Source organism: Panthera tigris, chromosome B3 (assembly GCF_018350195.1).
Source record: "Panthera tigris isolate Pti1 chromosome B3, P.tigris_Pti1_mat1.1, whole genome shotgun sequence".
In the NCBI taxonomy this organism is placed as follows: domain Eukaryota; kingdom Metazoa; phylum Chordata; class Mammalia; order Carnivora; family Felidae; genus Panthera; species Panthera tigris.
This window is the reverse complement of record NC_056665.1, coordinates 52,371,804-52,395,123: the sequence shown is the minus strand read 5'-3', so window position 1 is coordinate 52,395,123 and position 23,320 is coordinate 52,371,804. Positions and strand designations below refer to the sequence as shown.

Here is a 23,320-nt window from a genome sequence, read left to right as displayed (position 1 = left end):
CTTTACATTTTTTAAAATTCCTTTGCCTCCAGAGAGGCCTAGACCTTTTCTTACAGACGTGATGGTTTCCCTTCCTTTATTTTTTTTAAATTTTTTAAAAAATATTTATTTTTGACAGAGAGAGAGACAGAGCATGAGCAGGGGAGGGGCAGAGAGAGAGGGAGACACAGAATCCGAAGCAGGCTCCAGGCTCTGAGGCATCAGCACAGAGCCCAACGTGGGGCCCGAACTCACCAGCCATGAGATCATGACCTGAGCTGAAGTCGGACGCTCAACCGACTGAGCCACCCAGGCACCCCAATTTTTTTTTCTTCTTGTTTTCTCCTCTTCCAACTAACTCCTCATAGGTAGTAGCAAAGCATGATCAAGAGATCACCCTGGGGTGCCTCAGTGGCCCTGAGTGAGTCATTTGAGCAACTGACTCTTGATTTTGCCTCAGGTCATGGTTCGCACCCTGTGTTGGGCTCCGTGCAGACAGTGGACAGTGCAGAACCTGCTTGGGATAATCTCTCTCCCTCTCTCTTTGCCCCTCCCCCACACTCACACCCTCTCCCTCTCTCCCTCAAAATAAATAAACTTTAAAAGAAAAACATACCACCCTATATCAAAAACAATAATAGCATGAGAAAAAAAAAAAAAAAAAAGAGAACACAAGGGATTATGTCTGTTCTGAACAAATTCCAGCCAAGGGCAGACAACTGCTGTTCCCATGCATGCACCTATACGTCACCCTCAAGGGCTGGACCTGTGCGGTTCTGCTTCTACCAGCTCTGCTGCATTGACACCTAAGGACACCTGTTTCCTGCTTAACGGAAGACCTGGAGGAGCAAGAAAGGGAAGAGAAAATGAGGGGAAAGTCCTGTTTGCCCCACAGAAAGCAGATTCCTTTGGGGAAGTGGGGGACGGATAAATATGGGAAATTTTCGTGGAAGCTTAAGATTTATTTAACCTGATACTTGAATAAAAATTGAGACCAAAAAAACCCTTTAATTGTAAGTAATGTATTGCTTAAGTCTTACTGCTATAACCTGTACATATGATACAAATGAGGTAAATAAAAGCTTAATCCTCAACTCAAATGAGCACAGTGACTAAAAAACACTCTCCAAAGTGACTTCATGAAATCTAAACTAGAATTCACCAGTGTCTCAGAGCATGGTAGTTTTTATTTCTCCTTCTGATCATATTCTGTGTTTAAACTATACCTCAAACAAATCAGTTCAAATATTATGAAAATGCAAAGGCTACTAATACCCATAATTGATTTGCTTTTAGATTACTGAAACTTTTTAAAAAATTACTGAACTTTTTAAAAAATTCCAATTATAATAATAAAAGCAATTAAAATGGAGAAACTGTCACCATTTCAAAAATAATTTAAAAATCAATTTTATTTCTATCTGTTGAAAAAAATTACAGACTCAAATATGAAAACATAGTTTATTTTCTCATTCAGGCTTTTGTAGTTTATTTTTACAAAATAGCAGACAAAATTTGGTTCTTTATATTAATACAGAATATGTAATACATATCGAAATATATATATATATATAGCACTTAAATTATAAACACATAGCAAAATCAGCATCACTTAAACAGCAACCATATATTTCACATCATTAGGATTTTTCAGAAGATAAACACTGTTTTCAGCTTGAATATGTATATAGTCTTTGATGCTTTATGTTAACTAGTATTTACAAAAACTAGTCTAAAAACTACCATCACCCACAAAAGTGATGATCTTTAGGATACGATTTTGCTCTCATGCCATAATAAAGACTTAAAATCATAGAAAGCTGGAGGAAATAATCACGTCAGTGCAATTGCAGTAGGTGAAACTATTTGGTTGTGATTTAAGGATGTATATACTTTTGAATCTTTAGTTGTTGGTTTCTTCATGATCCAACCACCTTTTAATCCAGGTTAGATTATCGTCCCTGATCATCTAACTGTGATAGAGGGAAGCTGCATAAGGACTTTCTTCATCTCTGAAAAAAAGTGAAAATTCAGCATAAATCAGTGTTTTAAAATGATATTCGGATAACTAATACATATACTGTACTTATTATATAACTTAATATCCACTTGCCAAAGAAGTGCAGGAGTACATCAATGTATAATATTTTGCATGTCTTGGATGAAATGTAAATACTCATTAGGGTAAATACTCATTAGATGCATTTTATTGGCATCTCAGTTACTGGAATAAAGAATGGTACTTGCTTTATATTTATATTTTCTATTACATTTAAACAAAATGTATTAAATTATAAAATTATTATATTCATATTTGTTTATAGTTTTTATATGCCACCTTTTTCTCCAAAGGGCTTGATGTGCCTACAACAAATACATATAATAAGATGAATTGGAAATAAAATATCAGGATTAAGGAAAGGAGAAGGATACAAATATATTACCCATATGAAATACTGTACTAGTTGAACTGAAAATCAGTTTTAGTTGCAAGCTTCCTGGTAGCCAGGGCAAAAAAAAGCAAACACAATAGCTTGTGCCATTTTTGGAATCATAAAGGAAGAAGAAAACCAATTCTATAGGAGAGAGAAAGATTTTCCCTAATAAAGAACAAAGAAAAAAGCTCACATGAAAAACACCTAGTAACAAATAATGGACAAGGTCTTTGACAAATTTATTGGGATCAGTATTTCACAAGTCTTTGAAGGGGTAAACTAGATGTTTCTGCTTGGCTGCCATCCAGGACTGCTAGCTGGACAGTTATGCTACTAAGGCAAAGAAACAAACTTTAAAAAAAAAAATTATTTTATTTATTTTTTTAGAGAGAAGGAGTTCAAGTGGGGGAGGGGGTGGAGGAGGGGGGGAGACACAGAGACAGAGACAGAGACAGACAGACAGATTGGTTCTTAAGCAGGCTCCACAATCAGGGTGGAGCCTGATGCGGGGCTCAATCTCACGACCCTAGGATCCTGACCTGAGCCAAAATCAAGAGTCAGACACTTAATCAACTGAGCCACCCCACCACCCCCAAACTTTTTATAACAAGTAACAGAGCTAAAAACAAGCACATTGCAATAGATAAAGCCCTATGCAGAATGCAATAGCTCTTTTTAGACCTCATATATTAAAAATGACTTTCTAGAATTAAAATACAGTTTTTAAAGCAAAAGAGAAAAAAGGAAACAGAAGCAGAGAGAAAACAAAACAAAACTCAGCAAAGCAAGGACATCGTAAGAGTAATTTATTCAGCTTCTGACATTTTACCAGCATATTTTTACCTGCTCTCTTCTTTTAGTTTCTTGGCTGCCTGTGTTGACAACTTAATCTGCAAGTCTAGTCTCTGCAGGAAATCTCTAGCTGACACTTCTTCAGGTTGTACAGGCTGAACATCAGATTCTTGAGGACTGGAAGGAGAAAGGTCTTCCCCCGCTGCTGCTGGCTCTTCTTCATGAGAAAAACTGCTATCAACAGTTTCATTTTCTGGAGAATCTATTGAGTTAAGTCCATTAAACAACAAAGGCTTCTCTGATATAACTGGGATGTTCAAAGTTTTCTTCAGAAATATACAATCATTCGTAAACAGTTTATTTGCCCTTTTAATCTGCTCCATCTAAAATATGAAAAAGGAAACAGAGTTTTATGTAAATAAATCCATTAGTAGGGTTTATTATACAAGCACCTAAAAATATCTGGGCTTGTTGTGCAATGCTTTCTCTGAATTTGAGATTCTTTTTTTTTTTTAATGTTTTATTTACTTTTGAGAGAGAGCATGCGCGTGCAAGTGGGGGAGGGGCAGAGAGCGAGAGAGAGAGAGGGATAGAGGATCTGAAGCCAACAGTGAGATCATGACCTGAGCTCAAGTCAGACACCCAACCAACTGAGCCACCCAGGTGCCCCTGGATTTGAGACTGTTAATTTGGGTTTAGTTACCACCCCAGGTACCCCTAGTTACTTCAAGAGATGTCAGGAAATTGTTTCTCAACTTTAAAAAAGGAAAGCCTAATTTCCCCCCCCCCCACTATTATATTCGCCCTACAAGGCAGCTTTTACCGAGCAGCCTTCAACCCCTGAAATTAAAAAATGTAGAATTTTTAGCACTTATTTTGTAAATTCCAGTCTTGTTTTAACATTTCTATTATTTGATTAAAAAAAAAAAACTAGTACTGTTATTTTACTTACAGGGTGCTTCCTATGTCTCTGGAATTGTGTTTGGTAAATATAATGGATACAGGAGCTGGTACAGGGACAAATACAATGAGAATTTGCAAGAATGGTGCAGACTGGGGTTGCAGTTGTTAAGAAAGGCCTCAAGGAGAAGGTGGAGTTCTGATTTTGATTCTTCTGACTTTAGATGGGCCTTGAAGAATGGGCAGAAGCAGTAGAGGTTAAGGAAAGGAGGTGGGCAGCACTTTACATACAGTATCTCGTATTTCCTACCCCGGAGAAGGTATTTAAAGATTCACTTTACAAATAAAACAAACAAAACTCATAGAGATTATGTATCATGGAACCATCGTAAACTGGCAGATGAAGAAGCTGGCATTTAATACAGTTTCTAGAACCTCGAACTCTTTCACACCTGCGGAAGCTTCGTGCAGACCACAGAGATGGGAGCTGGGGGAGAAAGGGAGAACAGAATTTACACGGGTTGGGTAGTAATCGAGATACTATCATCTCCTTTTTGCAAAAGAAGAAAAGGACACTCCAGAGAGATAAGTGGGTGCTTCAGTCCACAATGCTGTGAGCGCAGGCAGGGCTGCACGTCTGTGGGCTCCCAGCGAACAGGAGAAATGTGTGCACTTGGCGTTCACCACACGGCATTAACAGCGTCCGGGGATGCCAGGCTCCTCCGCGCCCCACGCCATCGAATTTTCACCTCAGCTCCTTCTTGGGAGGCACAGAACCGAGACAGTTTGGTAAGATAATGAAGCACACAGGCTTAGGAATCTGACAGACCTGGTTTCAAATCCCAGCTCCTCCAACACCAAAGGTCTCAACACAAGCTTAGCTTGTTACTTCTTTCATTCAGCCTGTTTCCTGGTGTGTAAAATAGGTACCCTCTAGCCTTCACAGGGTTGTCGGGAAGATTAAATGAAAGATTATATACATGCTTGTTTAGAGGAGACAGATAGGTAGGTAAGTAGATAAAGAGGATAAATAAGAGAAAGAAAATATTTAGCAGCAGATGATACTACTCTCTTTTCCAATGAAGAAATTGAGATGACTGATTTGACCAAGTGCCTACAGTTCTTTAAATGTATGAGCTGGTATTTCTGTCTGACTCTGAAGTCAAGATAAAAGTGCATGACTAATGGGACCAAATTATGGGATCTTTTAATGCCAAATTGACTGTGAGTGAAAAAATTAGATTTCTATATCAAAGAGCCTGAAAAAACAATAGCCGACTAGTAAATGGACCCTCTATCTCCTGATTTCTTACTATAAGCTGAATCTACACAAATAGTACAGTGAAAGCTTTTTTTTCTTTTAAAGGTACTACATTAAAGCATCCTTTGTGTAGAGTGGGTTGGTCTTTTGTGTTCTAGTTTCTTGGTAAAGGAGAGAAGGTGAGGGTGGGAAAGAGAGGCATGAATAGGCAGGGGCATTTAGGAGACAAAATTAAAGTCTAAAAATCCTAAGTATCTCTGGTCTAGGTTAGGCTTCAATGTGAGTGATTTAAAATAATTCGAATACCTTATCCATAACAGGTTCAGGTATATCGACTCTGCCTTTAATATCCCCTTGGGTTTTTTTTTCCTATTTATCAGCTAGCATCCACATCCTCCATCCTAGTATGTGGGCTTCCATTGGCACAGAACAACTGCCCCCTTCCCCACTCCAGGGTGAGCATATGACTCATTCTTGCCCTTTGCAGTGTCACAGTGTCCTCGCTTTCATGATAGGTCACAGTCCCATTTTGGAATGATTCAGAGATGCAAGGACACTTTTGCTGGGTCTGGGAGGGGAAAGGTCCTCCATTTTCTCTACCAGGAAGAGCAGCAATCTGTCCACTTCATGGAACCCTAAAACAAGGCCACCTTGGAGGAAAGCAATCAGACCTCTGAATCAAAGCCTAAAGCCAGAATACCCTAGGGCCTTTGTGTTCTTGAGCTAATAAATGCCATTGTTTGTTTGTTTGTTGTTGTTTTGCCTAAGCCAACTTGAGTTAGGTTTTCTGTCTCTTGTAAATGAAAGAGCCTTCACTGATACAGTGCTCTTTGAAATGCTTATTGGCAGGGGTCTACCATTTTCTGAGAATAATGAAGGAGGACAGAAATTGACAGGGAACACCAGATCTCATTGCTGAGGCAGAACTGAGAACACCAAGCATAAACTGTGAGTTCCTTAAGGACAAGCACTTTCATTTCTATAGCTTCCTTGAGGCTAACAAAGATCTTGTACAAACTAAGTGCTTAGGGTGGAAGGATAGATAGATAGATAGATAGATAGATAGATAGATAGATAGATGAATTAATTAAAACAGGTTAGAGGAACAGGCATAAAAGATTAACCCCAGGAGGTAACCAGAAAGGGACAGTAAGTCATCTGTTGTGTTACTCTCCCTTTAAATACACTCTCACCATCCAATCGATCCCCAACTCTTCTTGAGCCTGTTCCGAACTCCCAAGAGGCTGACCTCTTAAGAACTGCATTACCTAAGCCATGTCGTTGGCATTCCAGTGGGAGTTCCAATGGAAGACACCAGCAGAAAGACAGCACCGTGAATGACTCCAGTAGCTGCATTCCTCTATGGCAGAGTTCCTGCCAGGTAATCCCTCCCTCATCCCAGGCTCCAGCTCTCCCCGTGTGGGGTACACCACTTCTTCCCCTGGCCCTTTAAGCCTAGGGGTAATATCTTCCTGCTGTTGCTAGTCTCAGGTTGCTTCACCATCCCTTCTTGGTTCCCTCAACCCTGCTCCCATTCTATAAATGTCCCTTGACTAGGGGCGCCTGGGTGGCTCAGACGGTTAAGTGTCTGACCGGCTCAGGTCATGATCTCATAGTCTGTGAGTTCGAGCCCCGCATCGGGCTCTGTGCTGACAGCTCGGAGCCTGGAGCCTGCTTCAGATTCTATGTCTCCCTCTCTCTCTGACCCTCCCCCACTCACCCTCTCTCTCTGTCTCAAAAATAAATAAACATAAAAAAAATTTTTTTAAATAATAAAAATAAATGTCCCTTGACTAAATTCTCTTTGGCCACACCCCCTGAGCCCACTGTTTCTTGCCAGAACCCTGACCCATACATCTATCATTCAAAGCAAGACAGGCCATCACAGCCAGGCAAAGGGCCAGTGACAGGAATACAAGACAAGGTGACTGAATCAACAGCTGGGTACAGTTAAGGAGCACAGGGAGTAACAGGGTTGTCTAAGTTCTTGTGCATCATCCCATTGATTCACCCATAGAATTGCCTCTTGAATTAGTCTATAAGCTTCTGGAAGTTGGAGACTGTGCTATCTCCATCTCAGTATCATCAACAAGCATTTCAGGTATACATTCACTCTATGGTCTAGACTCTGAGATGATACACAGGATGCCAGCATCAAGGACACCAGAGATATCCAGACACAGTTAGCATCAACGTGGGGAACAATCTAAGAACCGGCAGATTTGAGTCTGAAGGTGAAAACAGGTCAATGAGTTTAATACAGGTAGTAGTTGGAAACATGGGCTCCGGGGCCATACTTTCTGGGTTCAAACCCTGGCTCTGCCACTTTCTAATCATTAACGGTTCTGTTTTCTTTTCTGTAAAGTAGGGATAATAATAGTACCTCCCATGCAATATGATCATTATGAGGATTACACGAATCAACTCAGGTATTTAGAACAATGCATAGCCCCCAGGAAGCCCTCAAAAATAATGATAATAGTTGCTATCATATTATTAAATGTGGTTAAAAAGGAGAAAGTAACAGGCAAGGGCAGATCCTAACATGTATTCAGCAGATGAGAAGGAAGGAGGTAGGAATTTCTCACAATAAAAAATATTTCTCCTACAAAGTAAGAATACATAAAAAAATTTCATACAGACATGCCTGGATAATTAACATTATATGTTGTCAGTGCCCTGAGGTGTGTAAGCTTTATGTTTTTTTGCCTGAAGGTGATAAATTTGATCTTAACTTGTTCTTCTCTACAAGTAGTGGCTTGAACCAACTGCACAGGCTGCAAACTCTGTACCTGTAGTAAAGTTAAGGAATTAACCAGCCATGCAAAAAGCTAGGAGTGGGTGGGGAGGGGGGAGCATTCTGGGGAGAAAAAGCAGCTGCAATGCCCCAGCACAGTAAAAATGTAGTGTGGCTGAAGTGTAGGGAGTAATGAGCAAAACTCCAGGCTACATAGGACCTTGCATGCCAAGGGATAAAATTTAGGTGTTACTTTAAATGTGATGAGAAGCCACTGGAGGGTGAAGAAAGGGAGTGACACAATCTGATTACAGTTAAAGGGCACGCAGGCAGCTTTGTGGAAAATGGACTGGCAATAAAGAGGCATCAGTGGAAACAGGAAGCCTAGTCACGGAGGAAACCACAACAGCACAGACAAGAGACTAGGGATAATCCCAAACAGTGAAATGATGTTTTAGGAATGTTTTATACTTTTATCTGAACATAGATGGGTCTAATGTTCTGGGAATGTCATCTCACATAAAGCTAAGAAAAGTCATGATCCAACCCAAGGAAGAGCTGGAAAACTCTAGAGTTTTCCCAACCTGGCTCTGTTCAACATTTCCTAACACCCAAAATTTACTTTATTTATTTATTTTTCCAAGCACAGAGCAGCTCAGATGCTATCAGGTGAAAAGTTTGAAATTCCTCTGAACTTTTGTCTCCTAGGTTTAGAACTAGAAACCTTGTGTTGAAAGATCTCGTCAAAAGTTTAAGACTTTCAATATAAGGAAGAAGTCACTATAAGAGTTTTCCATGAATGAATGGACTCCCTGGAGAAATAAAGAGGAGCTTCTATTAAATCTCATCCAGGGCACACACACTTGTCAGGAGTGTTACAGAAATAAACACTGAAGCTCTGGAATATTCTAATCCTGGTAGTCCATGATTACCAGAGATAAATGATTATGTTAATAGTAAACAGTCCAGTGTATTCAAATTCTATTATGCTTAACTGCAACTGTAATAAAAAGCCATCAAGGTTTGCTGTTAAAAACATATATAGAATGATAGCTGCCTCAAATTTTGGATATCACAAGGATTTGAATTGTCATACACTTTGAAAATTGCAGTTTTCTGGCACTATCACAATGCAGATCTGGGTTGTGTTCGGAACACATAAAGCAAAGGACAGTAAATTAGGACTCTTAGAAGATATTATGATCCCTTTTCTCCACCCTCCCCAATATACAATATTTCCTCCACTCTACTGCTAGAGTTATCCTTCTTTTTTTTTTTTTTATGTTTATTTATTTTTGAGACAATGCGAGAGACAGAGTGCAAGCAGCGGAGGGGTAGGCAGGAGACACAGAATCTGAAGTGGGCTCCAGGCTCTGAGCTGTCAGCCCAGAGCCCGATGTGGGCCTCGAACTCACGAACCGTGAGATCATGACCTGAGCCAAAGTCGGATGCTTAACCGACTGTGCCACTCAGGCACCCCTAGAGTTATCCTTCTAAAACAAGATTGGATCATACCAGGCCTTGGGTGGATGGTGGAGAAGGAATTACCTTTGGGGAAGCCATGCTGCCTTCAATATAGAACCCAACTCCTTTGGCTTTAAAAGGAAAAAAAAAATTATTCAATTTATTTAAAAAATTTTTTATTGTTTATTTGCTTTTGAGAGAGAAAGACAGAGAGTGAGCATGAGAGGGGGAGGGACAGAGAGTGAGGGAGACACAGAACCTGAAGCAGACTCCAGGCTCCACGCTGTCAGCACAGACCCCGATGTGGGGCTTGAACTCATGAACTGTGAGCACCGAAGTTGACGCTCAACCGACTGAGCCACCCAGGCGCCCCTCAATTTATTTAAACTAAAAAAAAAAAGTTCACCTATTTCTCCCACCCCTCTGTTCTCCACATTTCTTCAAACCCAATTAATGCTGAGAATAAAAAGTGTGACCTGTTCAGAGTGACAAAGAACTACCCTGTGTTTTTTGTGGGCAGATGAGTCAGGGATAGGGATAGCAATCAAATACTTTCATTTCAAAATTCTCTCCCATGCTCAGGATGGAACAGCATGACTCAATGAAATTGGTCACTAAGAAACAGATTACAGAAGAATTAAGTACGAGGTGGCCACAAGATGACAACCATGGTGACATTAGGTAGAACAAGTGCTATCAATAATTTAAAAACTTCTTTAAAACGATTGCCCTGGGGCACCTGGGTAGCTCAGTCGGTTAAGCATAGGCCTTTGGCTCAGATCATGATCCCACAGTTCATGAGTTTGAGCTCCGCATGGGGCTCAGTGCTGACAGCTCAGAGCCTGGAGCCTGCTTTGGATTCTATGTCTCCCTCTCCCTCGGCCCCCCTCCCGCTCATGTTCTGTCTCTCTCTCAAAAAAAATAAACATTTAAAAAATAATACTAATAATAATAAATAAAATAAAATGATTCCCCTGTAGGGGTGCCTGGGTGGCTCAGTCAGTTAAGCGCCTGACTTTGGCTCAGGTCATGATCTCGTTGTTCGTTTCTGTTTCTTCCTCTCCACTCCTTAAAAAAGACAAACCCTTCCAAAAACATTTCAGGATACATTCAGAACTAACATTTTTATAGCACTCTGTGGCTTAGAATATATGCATACATACATACAACTTTCATTTGATTATTATTATTTTACAGAAAAGACTTAATTAAAGAACTCTCTCCAGATCATTTTCTAGTAAGTGCTAGATTCACCCATCAGCCCACTGTCTCACACTCTTAAGTTCTAGGTGCTGGGGGCAATCAGACTCCTCCAGTGCCATGTGCTAATTAGGGGGAATAGGATTTACTTCCTTTCCACGCTATTTCAGAAGAACATAGGAGGCACCATTTATATGAAATCCCCAGAAAAGGCCAATCTATAGATTAGAAAATATATTCGTGGTTGCCTAGGGCTAGAGAAGGAAACAGGAAGTAACGGGGATCTTTTCAGGGTGATGGCACGGTTCTAAAATTGGATTGTGGTGATGGTTGCACAACTCTGTAAATTCACTGAAAGTCCTTGAATACACTTAAAATGGGTTTATTTTGTGGTATGTAAATTACACCTCAATAAAGCTGTTTTTTAAAAAAGAATACATGAGAATCTATTAGACCTCAAACACTTCTGGTAGGGGAAGTGTTAAGAAGCGACTGGAGTTTAGCAGTTCACTGGAAGAAAGTGAGAAGACCCTGGGAATAAAACTGGACAGGAAGTGATTGAGGGCACTGAAGACAATGTGGCCTCTGGAGAGGGGAGCAGACAGGCGAGCTGCCAGGGGGAAAGCAAAGAGACAAAGAAAAAGTTTATGCAAATAATAAGTCCCCTCCCTGTCTCCTGCCCACTTTTAGTCTGTATACTGTTTTCTAGATGTTTTTCCAGGGTTTCCAAACAAAAAGCTCACAGTGGCTGGCTAGCATCAGTGAGTTTCCTCTAGATGCTTGCATCCGAGAGGAGCTAACAAGGTCACAAATGCCATAGCTAAATCTAGAACACGGGGTGAGGGAAAGGGCCTTAATGTCTCAGTAGAGATAAGCACAGCCAGGGAAATTCCAGCCCAAGCAAATTCACGTCTGAGATCTGAACTGCCCTTAATAGTTTCTCAACCCAGCCCAAGTAGTTTCATTCTCCCAGACCACTTCCTCAAATGCGTCTTTAGTAGAGGTGCTCAAATATAACCCTATGTTTAATTTGATGTAAAAAACCCCTGCTGGTGGAAGGGGAGAAAACCAGCACCATCCCAGTAGCAGCAACCTTTCCGTAGGCTGGACAGCGAGCCTCAAACCACACTTTGTAAAATAAGTCACTCAACCCCTACCCTGGCCTCCACCTTTCAGGGTCTGCTCCAGGGCCTACTGATTTCACAGTGGTCAGGCCTGTGGGTCAGGTCCATACATATGTGGAGGACCTGCCATGTGCCGGCCTCAGGCTAACACAGAATGTCCAGAGATGAGTTGGACAAGCAACATGGCTTCTCAAGTAGCTATAGGCTAGTGGAAAGCAGTAGTGGAAAAAGTCACCATGAATAAAAAGAGGAGTGCATGTATCATCTTGTAGCCCCAGCATGAGGCAAAAGGACTCAAACAAGCAAGGCTCAATAAAAACAGGTTAAAAAAAAAAAAAAGTTGGGGGCGCCTGGGTGGCTCAGTTGGTAAGGCAACTCTTGATTTCAGCTCAGGTCATGATCTCACTGTTTGTTTGTGGGATCCAGCCCTGCATCAGACTCTGTGCTGATGGCGTGGGGCCTGCTTGGGATTCTGTCTCCCTCTCTCTCTGCCCTCTCCCCTGCTCTCTCTCCCTCTCAAATAAACATTAAAAAAACAGCCAAAAAATAATAAATGCCATTATTAATAATAATGACTTTAAAAGGAATGGTGGGAAGGGTCCTTAAGATATTTTCTAAGGCCATGGCAGAAGAACTGGGGTCCCTCAGGCTTTAGACGTGGCCAGATTCTTGAACATCCACATTCTTCTTTCCTATAGAGAAGCCTCCTGCATCCCTGGGCCCATCTGTAGGGCAGAGATACTCAAAACAGTAAACAAGTAAGCAGAAAATATACAGCATATCAACAAATCATCTAGAACCCAACTACTTCCCACCACCTCCTTCTCTGCTGCTCTGGTCCAAGCTGCCATCCTCTCACCTGCATTTATTACAAAGCCTTCAACTGATCTGGTTTCCATGCCTTGGCACTCGCCCACTACAGCCTGTTCTCAAAGCAGCATCCAGAGTGATCCTTCTAGTGCCTAAGTCAGATCATGTCATTCTTCTACTTGAACTTCTCCAATGCTTCCCAACTCACTCAGAGAAAGAGCCAAAGTTCTTACAGTGGCCTTCAAGGTCCAAATACATGCCATTGCATTGTAAGCACCAGGTACACTACTCCTGGAACTTACCAATTATACTTCCACCTCAGGGCCTTTGCACCACTGGCTGTTGCTGCTGCCTGGAATGTTCTTCACAGATATCTGCACCCCCCCCCCCCACACACACACATACAACTTGCCTCCTTCTCAGTGAGTTCTTTGTGGCTATCCCATTTTAAATTATAGCCACCCCCACTAGCCTTCATTATCTCCTTTCCCTGCTTAATTTTCCTTCATATTGTTTATCAATACCTGGCATAAAACATATTTCGTTTGCTTACTTACTGTCTCTACTGACTAAGATATAAGCTCCATGAGGGTATGGATTTCTATTTATTCGCTAATGTATCACCAAAAAGACAGAAGCTGGAAAAAAAGACAAAAAGGAAAAGGAGATGGACAATAAATACTGTTGGGAAAACAAGGCAGGGAAGGGGAAAGCAGGTGTGAAGGAGGGCTGTAATTTGACAGAAAGCAGTCAGGAAGGCTTCAGGGACGAGACACGTAAGCAGTGAGGGAGCAAGTCGCACTGCCAAGGTCAGCTGCATAATTTGCAGGGCCCAGTGAAAAGTGAAAACGTGGGGCCCTTGTTCACAGAGTACCAAAAACTTCAAGATGGCAATAGTAAAGCATTACACCAAATGCGAGGCTCTTCTAAGCATGGGGCTCCGTGTGACTACCCAGGTCATACACCCATGAAGCAAACCTTCCATGCAGTGATCAGGGACAGAGTGTTCCACATAGATGAAACAGCAAGTGCAAAGACCCCAGGAAGGACAGTGCTTTGGGAACAGGCCAAGATGCCATGCTTGTAAAACATGAAGATTGCTGTGCTCCTTCTCTGCATATTCTGATCCAGTAGGCTCAAGGTCAGTTAGGATTCTTTATTTTTAGTTTGCCCCAGGGCATTCCCTTACCCAGGCAAGTTTGAGGAACATATTTATTCCCATATCTTGGGATGTATCCTGCTGCCAGCCATCAAGCATCACTCAAGAAAACCAGTTTCTGTTTTGTTCCCCTGAAAACCAAGGGTTGACAAACAGATCTCCATCTTCACCCCTTGTCAGAGTCACTGTTCTGGTAACACGCTGGTACCTAAAATACTACTGGCTGTTACCAGTCTCTCCCTCTGAGGGACTGAATTCCTGCCTGGTTCCCAGCTGGGTGGCTGGAGAGCTGTCATCAGCAGACAGGCTTCCCTGAGAGTTCCTGCTCCTCTCAGTAACACAGAACCATGCCTGGCTATTGCCAGACAGGGGATATTAAAGTCGAATGTTTGCCTGGACTGACTCTTAATTTCCAGGTGACTGCCCTGGGTCTCTAAATCTCCAACATATCATCACCTATTCCTTTAAACAATCATTTAAATTATTCATAACCTTGGTAGTCAATATTTGAAACTTAACTCATTCAACTTCTTTCTGTTCAGTCACGGAAAGAAAAAAACCTTTCTGCCTTTTTAGCTTCCACCTAAAATCTCAACTTACAACGAGTAAATCCAACTAATATCTGTACATGTGAATTAAAGCAATAACTTCACTTCACTGTTACAGTAAGAATTATCACTTTCACTGGTTCTACACAACCAGTGGAAGAGTCTCTAAAAATTTCATCAACTATACTTCAGGGCCCAAAGGAAATGATACACATGTAATAAACCAGTGGTCCTCAATGAAGAGTGAGTTTCTTGCTGGGGAATATTTGGCAATGTCTGGATGGAGGCTGGGGGTCTTACTGGCATCTAATAGGCAGAGCTCAGAGATGCTGTTAAACATCCTACAATGCACGGCACAACCTACACAAACAAAGAATTATAGGGTCCAGAATATCAATAGTGTTGCAGTTGAGAGAGACTCTTTGAGGGTATAGATTACAGTTCCCAACTCATTATACTTAACATCTTAAAACCAAGTCTTCATGAAAGTAGTGAAGAATCTGGTTTACACTTTACCCGAAAGGGGTGATAAGGTTATGAGTAACAGGATCTATATTAAGCAAAAGCATAGACTAGAAAGCATTTGATGAAAAGTAGAGAACTGCAGTCAGCTGTTTCAGAGCTGTAAGTAACGCAAGTACAGCTGTGTACTAATTCAAATTGCTCTCAGTGAATAAACATACTTAATATCCTTACCTTTCATCCATCTTCCCATCTGTAAACAGGTTAATTATACCTACCTCCAAGGCTCTTTAGGGAAATCAAACTGAGTAAGAACAAGATGGAACAGGACAAATGTAATATCTGGCACACAGCAGGCATTCAGCAGAAGGTAGTTGCTGATACTCCCCAACTCTGCTCTTCTCTGGCTCTGACCCAAACCAGGCTTTATTGATATACATAAGAATTGTAGTTCTATGTTCACATTTGCAAACTCCCAGGAGGACGGAAAGGGACTACCATAGCATAATAATATCAGTATATGCCTGCACAGCAAGATTCCTGGTCTCAAAATGATCTGCTAGGTAAACATATAGTTCCAACTTGAATGTGCAAAATAAATTACTCAGTCTCTGTCATTCTGTGAAGGGCCAGGAAGGGTTTCTCTTTAAGAGAAAGATACAGAGAAGATCGCCTTTCTTCCCATTGCTGTCTTAGGTGTTTCAGGAAAGAACATTGAAAACTGATACAGAACTCAGATGTAAAAAGGCCACCACATAGCTCAGAGTTAATTATAAGTAATTTTAATGAGACAATATGTTCCCTCAGGTTTCCATGTTATTCCCAGAAGTGTAATGCAATACGCCCAGGACACACACACTTATAAATTTATAATAAACACAGCTCTTCAGCTCACCTAGACCCCAGTTCTGGGCTGCTGCTTAGCGACAGGTGTCACATTCACAGTTGCCAGTGAGCCCAGGGGTGTAATTTCACTTCTAAATAAAGCAGCATAATCGATAGAACCAGAACCATCCGGCGGAGACAATCGTACCATCCCTGACATCACAGCGCTTGTTTACAGAGAAAACAAAATTCTCTGCCCCGAGTCAACACCTCAGTTCAGCTTTGAATACTGTGATCTGGCCTGAAAATCGGGTGAACTTAGCTCCCAGGTCCTCTCTGGCCTTCCTCACTGATCTGGGCGGTGTCTGGGCAGGACACCGGGAACTCGATGCACCTACCTGGGGAGGGAGCCTCGGAGGCCTGCCCTTCTGGCTACAGAACCACCTTTGGAGACCACTGCCGGGGTTCTCGGCGCGCGCTGGGAGAGAGCCTGGGGACAGATGGCTGCCTGCCCGACGCCCAGTACTCCGTGTCCCGCCACGAGCCCCCGCCCGTGCCACCAGCCCCAGCCGCCGCGGCGCGCCCTGCTCACCGTGACTCCGTATTTGAGCGCGATGCCCTGTAGCGTGTCGCCGGCGCGGACCCGGTGCTCCACATGGCGCTCGATGACGCCGGCGCCCAGCGGCGCCCGCACGCTGGCAGTGCTGCCGTACGAGCGGGTCTTGGTGCGGGCCAGGCTCAGCGACAGCTCGGCCTCCTCGGATTCCGAGCCCGAGCGCGAGCGCGCGGGCGGCGAAGGAGCCGAGGGCCGGGGGGCTCGGGGGCCGCCTTCCCGCAGGGACAGCGCGGGCGAGGAATCCGCCATGGGTCCTGCGGAGGCCGCCAGGTCGCGAAGCTCGCCAAGGGGGCGGCGCCTTCGCCGCCGCCGCCTCTTCCTCGGCCTCACAGGGGCTGCGGCAGGCCGTTCCGCGGGGGTGGCGGGCTGGAGGCCGCGGCGGGGAGCTGCGGTCCGGGCATGGCGGGCGCCCCCTCCTGCGCGTCCCACCTTCCCCGGGCGCACCTGCAAGCGGAAGAGCGAGACAAGCTCCCGCAGCTGCCCGGCAGACCGCCGCGGCTCCACCCTGCTCGCCGGTGCCGGGCAAGCCCTGCGGTGCCGGGAAGCGAGGCGCACTGAAGCCGGCGGCCGCGGGGGCCGAGAGGGGCCCACCCTCAGGAGTCCTCGGCCCCGGGGGGGACCCTGCACCGAGCCCACAGAGCCTAGCGAGAGCCTTGTCCCGACCACTACAAAACACCAAAGCTTTGCTCTGCTTCCTGTATTGATTCCCCAGCACGCCAGCTTTCTCAGACCTCCAAGCTGAAGGGTACTTCCCTCCCCTCACCCGACCACCCTGATGACCTCAAAGTCCACGTCACAGAAAACATTAAGGCCACTGAACACACACAGATTCTCCACGCCCATCTCAACATTTTGGGGGGGTCGAGGCCTTTCGGCATCATACCAGAAAGGATAGGCCTTTCAACTTTGAACCAGGTGGGTGACTTCAAACTAACCCTCCGGTTGTTTGGGTTTCACGCTTCCCTGAGCACCTGTGCCAATTTTAGTCCTGAGCTGCCAGGCACAAGTGATTAGTTACAATCAATTCTCCTGGCTCACCAGCTGCATCCATTCTCGTGGCTCACTATTTAAAATACACTATCTGCACCCATCTTTTTTCTTCTCAGTTCCCTCTTTAATAGGCTGCAATAATAGCTGCCCAAAGTATTATCATTAAATCCACCAATGACCTCTTGTCTGTATTCTTCATCTGAACACTCTTCAACATTCTGACTTCTAACAGTATTCTACATAGAGTGGGTATGCATTTAATCAGAGTCTGATGCCACAATTTCTGTTCTACTCTGGACAGCTCTACAAGAGGAGGTACCCTATACGCAGGTCAGGAGACCGGAAGTTTAATTCATTGGCTGAAGTTTCTGTATGTAGCTGAGCTGGTCAGAGGCAAAGGAACTAGAGCTTAGGAGACACCACAAAGGAGAGGAGAGGAGCAAGTGGCCCTAACATCACCCTCCCACTCAAAAATTCTTCATTGGCTCCCTGTGGACAATGGCATTAACGTAACTCATACTGGCACCCAAAGTATTGTTTCCATTTTTATTATCCATGCTCTGGCCATATCCTATCTACAACTTATCCTATATACATCCTGCCAGAAAGAGCCACTTGAACTTGCCCCTCTTTCCTACCTTTCTGTTTACATATGCTATATGCCCCTGTAATGCCACTCTTCAAATGCTGTCCATATTTTTCAAAAATTTAAAGCCCATGCCAAATGATACATCCTCCAAGAAATCTTTTCTGATTCTTCCCATGTGTCTCCCTCCCCTACCTGTCCAATTGTTATTGTTTCTCCATTGAATCCCAAGGCAGTTTGTACCTCTTGTTTAGCATTTAACTTGTGTTTTGTGTCATGTACTATCTCCTCTACACATGCTCCAGTGAGGTGTAACTACATCTTACTCATCTTTTTAGCACCAGAAGTACCTATCTTAGAGCCTTGAATAAAGCACAAGTAGTTAAATTGAGGTGTAATAAAAAGATCCTGGAAGGTAAAATGGATTCTTTAGCAAGATTGTGCCATACATGAATTTTTGAGTAGTGTCCAGTGTGCCCATCTCAGGAACTATAAGAGAGGTGGAATGGCAGAGTTTCAATATATAACAAGGTCAGATAATACTTCAAGAAAAAGAAATAGTCCTCAAAGAATTTGTGGTCTAGTAGCAAGAGAGCATATAATGTGTTTTCCACTAAGGAAAAGTTTATAAGCACTGGAAGGTTTTTTTTAAATTGTTTTAATGTTTTAATGTTTATTTATTTTTGAGAGAGAGAGAGAGACAGAGTACGAGCGGGGAAGGGGCAGAGAGAGAGGGAGACACAGAATCTGAGCTGTCAGCAGAGAGCCCGATGCGGAGCTCAAACTCAAGAACCATGAGATCATGACCTAAGCAGAAGTCAGATGCTTAACTGAAAGAGCCACCCAGGTGCCCCAAGCACTGGAAGTTTTTATTTGAAGATTAATGAACTGGATTATATGAAGTGTCATTTGGAAAAAGTTAATTGATTAATTAGGGAAATACTACAAGCTGTATTTCCCTTTTGGAGATTCACAATGAACATTAGAATACTGAAGGCTCTAGAAGGCCTCCAGTGGTAAAGTAAGCTATTGGATTTGGCTTAACACTGTATTTCCCAAGCTTGTTTGACCATGGAAACCCTCCTTCTCATAAATTTAGCAGTTTGGGAAAGGCTAAATTAAAGGGGTGAAATACAGGCCTAGATAAGGAACCAGAAAGATGACCTTGACAAGTCAGAGATTACCGAAAGATAGAACAGTAGGTACGAAAATAAGGGGCAGAAAATGAGTCAAGCAGGAAAAAAGACTAAGTGATGATCTCTTAATTACTTTACAAAATGACCAAGGCCTCTGTAAAAGTGCAAGTAAACAAAAAAAGTACCCAAAAAATAGAGATTCAAAAGCCATCCCACTTCTCTCTCATAAAGGCAAATTTCTAAACTATCCCTATTTTCAATTTCACCAGCCCTAAGAAATCCTGGGTCATAAAACACCTCCAAATAAGTTATAAAATGCTCTGAAGTAAGTTCTATACAATCCTCAGAATTTTCTCCATGATTCCTTTTTGTGATCTTCACAAGAGTTTCCTGTAGGTCTCAGGAATGAATCAGCTTGAATTCATACTTATTTGACATTTTATAATTAGGGTTCTTTGTGAGTTTTTTTTTTCCATAGACATTGGGGCTGTTTGCAAATATTCAATCTTCCTGTAAGTTTTTTGATGATTTATCCATAATCCAAATGATAAAAGCTAATATCTACAATTTGTGGATTAGAGTGAATTTTACATATATTTATTTCTCCTTCATCAACCAGAATGTCAATATTGGTGTTCTGTGTATCTACCTACAACACAGAGCAAACTTCACAATTAATGGTGAAGTATTAGAAGCATTTCCTTTGAGGTCAAGAATAAGAAAAGGAATGCTTCTAAGAGACTCTTAAAAACTGAGAACAAACTGAGGGTTGGTGGGGGGTGGGAGGGTGGGTGATGGGTATTGAGGAGGGCACCTTTTGGGATGAGCACTGGGTGTTGTATGGAAACCAATTTGACAATAAATATCATATATTGAAAAAAAATTAAAAAAAAGTAAAACTAAAAAAAAAAAAAAGAAAAGAAAAGGAATGCTTCTATTACTGTTTCTATTTAATTTTGTTCTGGAATCCCTAGTCAGTGCAGTAAGAAAAAGGAGAAAGGGAAAGGAAGACTGAAAAGAAATAAACTGTTGTTTATTGAAAATAGACAACACTAAAATGTTTACACGCAATACAAATAATGTCTACATCGGAACTATCCAAACTTCAAAGTTATAAAATAAAAGATCAATATGCAAATATCAATTGCATCAACCAATCAGAAAATATATTGTGGAAAAGATGACCTTAAATATTTAGGAATAAAGTTAAGAAAACGAGAGCCTGCTTTCCATGGAAAAACTATAAAATTCTACTGATAGATACAAAAGAAGATGCAAATAAAAGCAGAGATTTACCATGTTTATGGATGGGAAGATGCAAAATAATGAAAATATCATTTCCTTCCCAAACTAAAAATAAACTCGTTGAAATTCCAACCAAGGGGCGCCTGGGTGGCTCAGTCGGTTGAGCGTCCGACTTCTGTTCAGGTCATGATCTCACGGTTTGTGAGTTTGAGCCCTGTGTCAGGCTCTGTGCTGACAGCTTGGAGCTTGGAGCTTGGATCCTGCTTCGGATTCTGTGTCTCCCTCTCTCTCTCTCTGCCCCTACCCCACTTGCACTCTGTCTCTGTCTCTCAAAAATGGATAAACGTTTAAAAAAAAAAAAAATTCCAACCAAAATCCCTATAGGATTCTTCAAAGGACATGACAGGCCTGTCTTAAAATTCATATGGAAGATAAGAGCTAAGAAGAGAAGACGTTTCTGAAGAACTGAGGAAGAGGGACTTACCTTCACAGCCATCAAGACTTACAATGCAGCCATGAGAACTACACCATTGTGGTAGTGCTGCCAGAATAGACAAATATAACAAAGGGACAACGAAGAAAGCACAGAAACAGGCCCATCCATATCAGAGAAGTTAATCTATGACAATGAATGCTGTTGGCACAGTTAATCCTGTGGGAAAAAATCAAATTAAATATCTTCCATACCATGTATCAAAATCAGTTACAGATTGAAGATCTAATTGGAATCTTCTTTAACAAACTTTAACACTTTTAGAACAATATCTTTATAACCTTGAGATAGCAAAAGATCTCTTAAGCAGGATACCAAATTACAAATCACAAAGAATAAAAAAAGGCTGGTAAATTCTATATATCAACATTAAAATTTTCTCTGCCTTGAAAGGTACCTTAAAAGTTGAATAGATAGGTATAAAATGGAAAAAATATATTTGAATACACATAACTGACAAAGTATTATTATCCAGAATATATTAAAATGACTATGAGTTATAAAAAGACAAACACTAAAAAAAATGATCAAAATTTTTCAGGAGATAAAACTCAAGTGGCCAACAAACCTAAGGAAATATAATGTTACCACTAAGCAAAGAAATTCAATTTAAAATTACAACTTCATAGGCATGAGATTAGCAAAAATTAAAGAACTGGACGGTTCTAAGTACTGGTGAAATTGTCAAACAAAAGGAAATCTCACATAGTGTTGGCAATATAAATTGGTGCAACTGCTTTAAAATGCTACGTGATAATATCTAGTAAAGTCAAAGAAGCACCTCTCTGGAGTTCTGGTTCTGGCAAGCTGGAAGGTCTCAACTAGTATGAAGTCCTCCTACTATAAATATTTTCAATTTAGATTAATTTTTCAAATAAAATTCATAACTAGGCTGGCAATTTAAAAAGGGACAGCTTTATATATCAAAACAAGAGGAATTTGAAAGCTAGAACAAGAAACAACTTGCCTAAACTAATATATGAAGACATAAAAAGTCTGAACAGTTGTTATAACCATTAAAGAAACTGGATCAGTACTAGAGTTAAAAATCTTGTTACCAAAAAAAATAAAAAATTAAAAAAATAAATAAATAAATAAATAAATCAGCCTCCAGAAGATCTTGTTGGAAGATTCTATCAAACTTTCAAGGAAAACACCAGTCCGATCTTATATAAACTCTTTCAGAGAACAAAAGTAGCAGGAACAATGCCCAAATCAGTTCAGTGTATAACCACACACCCAATCCTATAACTATGACCCAAACCAGCTGAGAAAGGCATCCTACTCAGAAACATGGATCTAAGAATCTTAAGACATTGTGAAGCCAAATCAAGCAATGCTTACAAAAAATAATCCATCACGAACATGGACTTTATCCCAGAAATCCAAGGGTGCCTTAATATTAAAACATTAATAGATTAAATGACAGAATAGATGGAACTGAGGAATGAATCTAAGAAAGGATAAGACCTTTAAAAAGAAAAAAATTTTAAGTTTATTAAAATATATTAAAGAAGACTTAAATGAAAAAAAAAAACACTATACTATGTTTATAGACAGGAAGACTCAAAATACAAATTGATCTGTATCTTCTGTGCAGCAGCAATTAATATCCCAATATAGGTTTGCAAGAAACATGACAAGCTAATTCTACAGGTGATATGGAAGAGCAAAGACCCACAGACAGCCAAGATACTTCTGAAGAATAAGCAAAGGGAAACTGTCTTATCAGACATCAAGAATTATTATGGAGCAATATTTAGGACAGGATGTTATTCATGCTGGGAGACTAATGGATACCAATAGTGCATCCAGAAATAGAATCATAAATGTATGAGAACTTCATCTATGACACAGGTGGCAGTGTAGATCACTGGGAATGGCTATGAAATAGAAGACTTCAGGACAATTGGTCATCCCCATGCTAGATCTCCACTTCCTACCACATACAAAATTTAACTTATGATGGATTACAGACTTCAATATGAAAGATAAAACTTTTAAAACCTTCAGAAGAATATACAGAAAAATATCCTTATGATCTCAGGATAAGAAAATACTTCTTGGGGCACATGGGTGGCCCAGTGAGTTAAGCACCAACTTCATGATCTCATGGTTCATGAGTTGGAGCCCTGCTTTGGCCTCTGTGCTGACAGCTCAGAGTCTGGAGCCTGCTTCAGATTCTGTGTCTCCCTCTCTCTCTGTCCTTGCCCTGCTCGCACTCTGTCTCTGCCTCTCAAACGTGAATAAACATTAAAAAAAAAAAAAAGAAAATACTTATTTATCAAGACAAAAAAGCATTATTCATAAAAGATTGGTAAGCATGAGAACATTAAAATTAAGGACTTCTGCTAACAAAAAGATACCTTAAAGAAAAATTAAATTAGAAGCTAGAAGAAGATACAGATGTCCCAGGAAACGAAAACATTTGAATAAAATCTTTGAATTGTACTTTAGTATTCAAACCCTAGCTAACTCTTAATTTTTTTAATGTTTTTATTTATTTGGGGGGAGGGGGCAGAGAGAGAGAGCGGGGCAGAGGATCTGAAGCAGGTTTT

At 41.4% G+C, this 23,320-nt stretch overlaps 2 protein-coding genes across 9 annotated transcripts in view; one reads left to right on the top strand and one right to left on the bottom strand.

The window, feature by feature from the left end:
• Nucleotides 1–1,459: 1,459 nt before the first annotated feature.
• LYSMD2 (LysM domain containing 2) lies at nt 1,460–17,032 on the bottom strand. 6 transcript variants are annotated; one of them, XM_042988846.1, is made up of 4 exons: nt 16,289–16,363; nt 4,159–4,336; nt 3,258–3,589; nt 1,460–1,991 (listed from the first exon to the last, which is right to left on the bottom strand). In XM_042988846.1, exons 3-4 carry the CDS (start codon nt 3,587–3,589, stop codon nt 1,949–1,951), a joined length of 375 nt encoding a protein of 124 aa, XP_042844780.1. In that variant the 5' UTR covers nt 4,159–4,336; nt 16,289–16,363; the 3' UTR covers nt 1,460–1,948. The 6 variants fall into 6 exon arrangements, with proteins under 6 accessions (XP_042844780.1, XP_042844781.1, XP_042844784.1 ...); XM_042988847.1 differs by lacking the exon at nt 16,289–16,363 and adding an exon at nt 15,767–15,784; XM_042988850.1 differs by lacking the exon at nt 16,289–16,363 and adding an exon at nt 5,674–6,044.
• An 18-nt stretch (nt 17,033–17,050) lies between these two features.
• The window catches only part of TMOD2 (tropomodulin 2), a 66,421-nt gene continuing 60,151 nt past the window's right edge, over nt 17,051–23,320 (top strand). For all 3 annotated transcript variants that reach the window (XM_042988844.1, XM_007081852.3, XM_042988843.1), the window contains exon 1: nt 17,051–17,227. The gene's annotated coding sequence lies outside the window, so the exon portion shown is untranslated. The remainder of the gene's footprint in view (nt 17,228–23,320) is intronic.

What these genes read in the sequence shown, in the direction of transcription:
- LYSMD2 (XM_042988845.1), bottom strand. Translation starts at nt 16,561, where the DNA reads ATGGCGGATTCCTCGCCCGCGCTGTCCCTGCGGGAAGGCGGCCCCCGA. An exon ending in CGCTCAAATACGGAGTCACG is followed by an intron (nt 3,590 to 16,288) that starts GTGAGCAGGGCG and finishes TTCATATTTTAG; the next exon opens with ATGGAGCAGATTAAAAGGGC. An exon ending in AAACTAAAAGAAGAGAGCAG is followed by an intron (nt 1,992 to 3,257) that starts GTAAAAATATGC and finishes ACTTTTTTTCAG; the next exon opens with AGATGAAGAAAGTCCTTATG.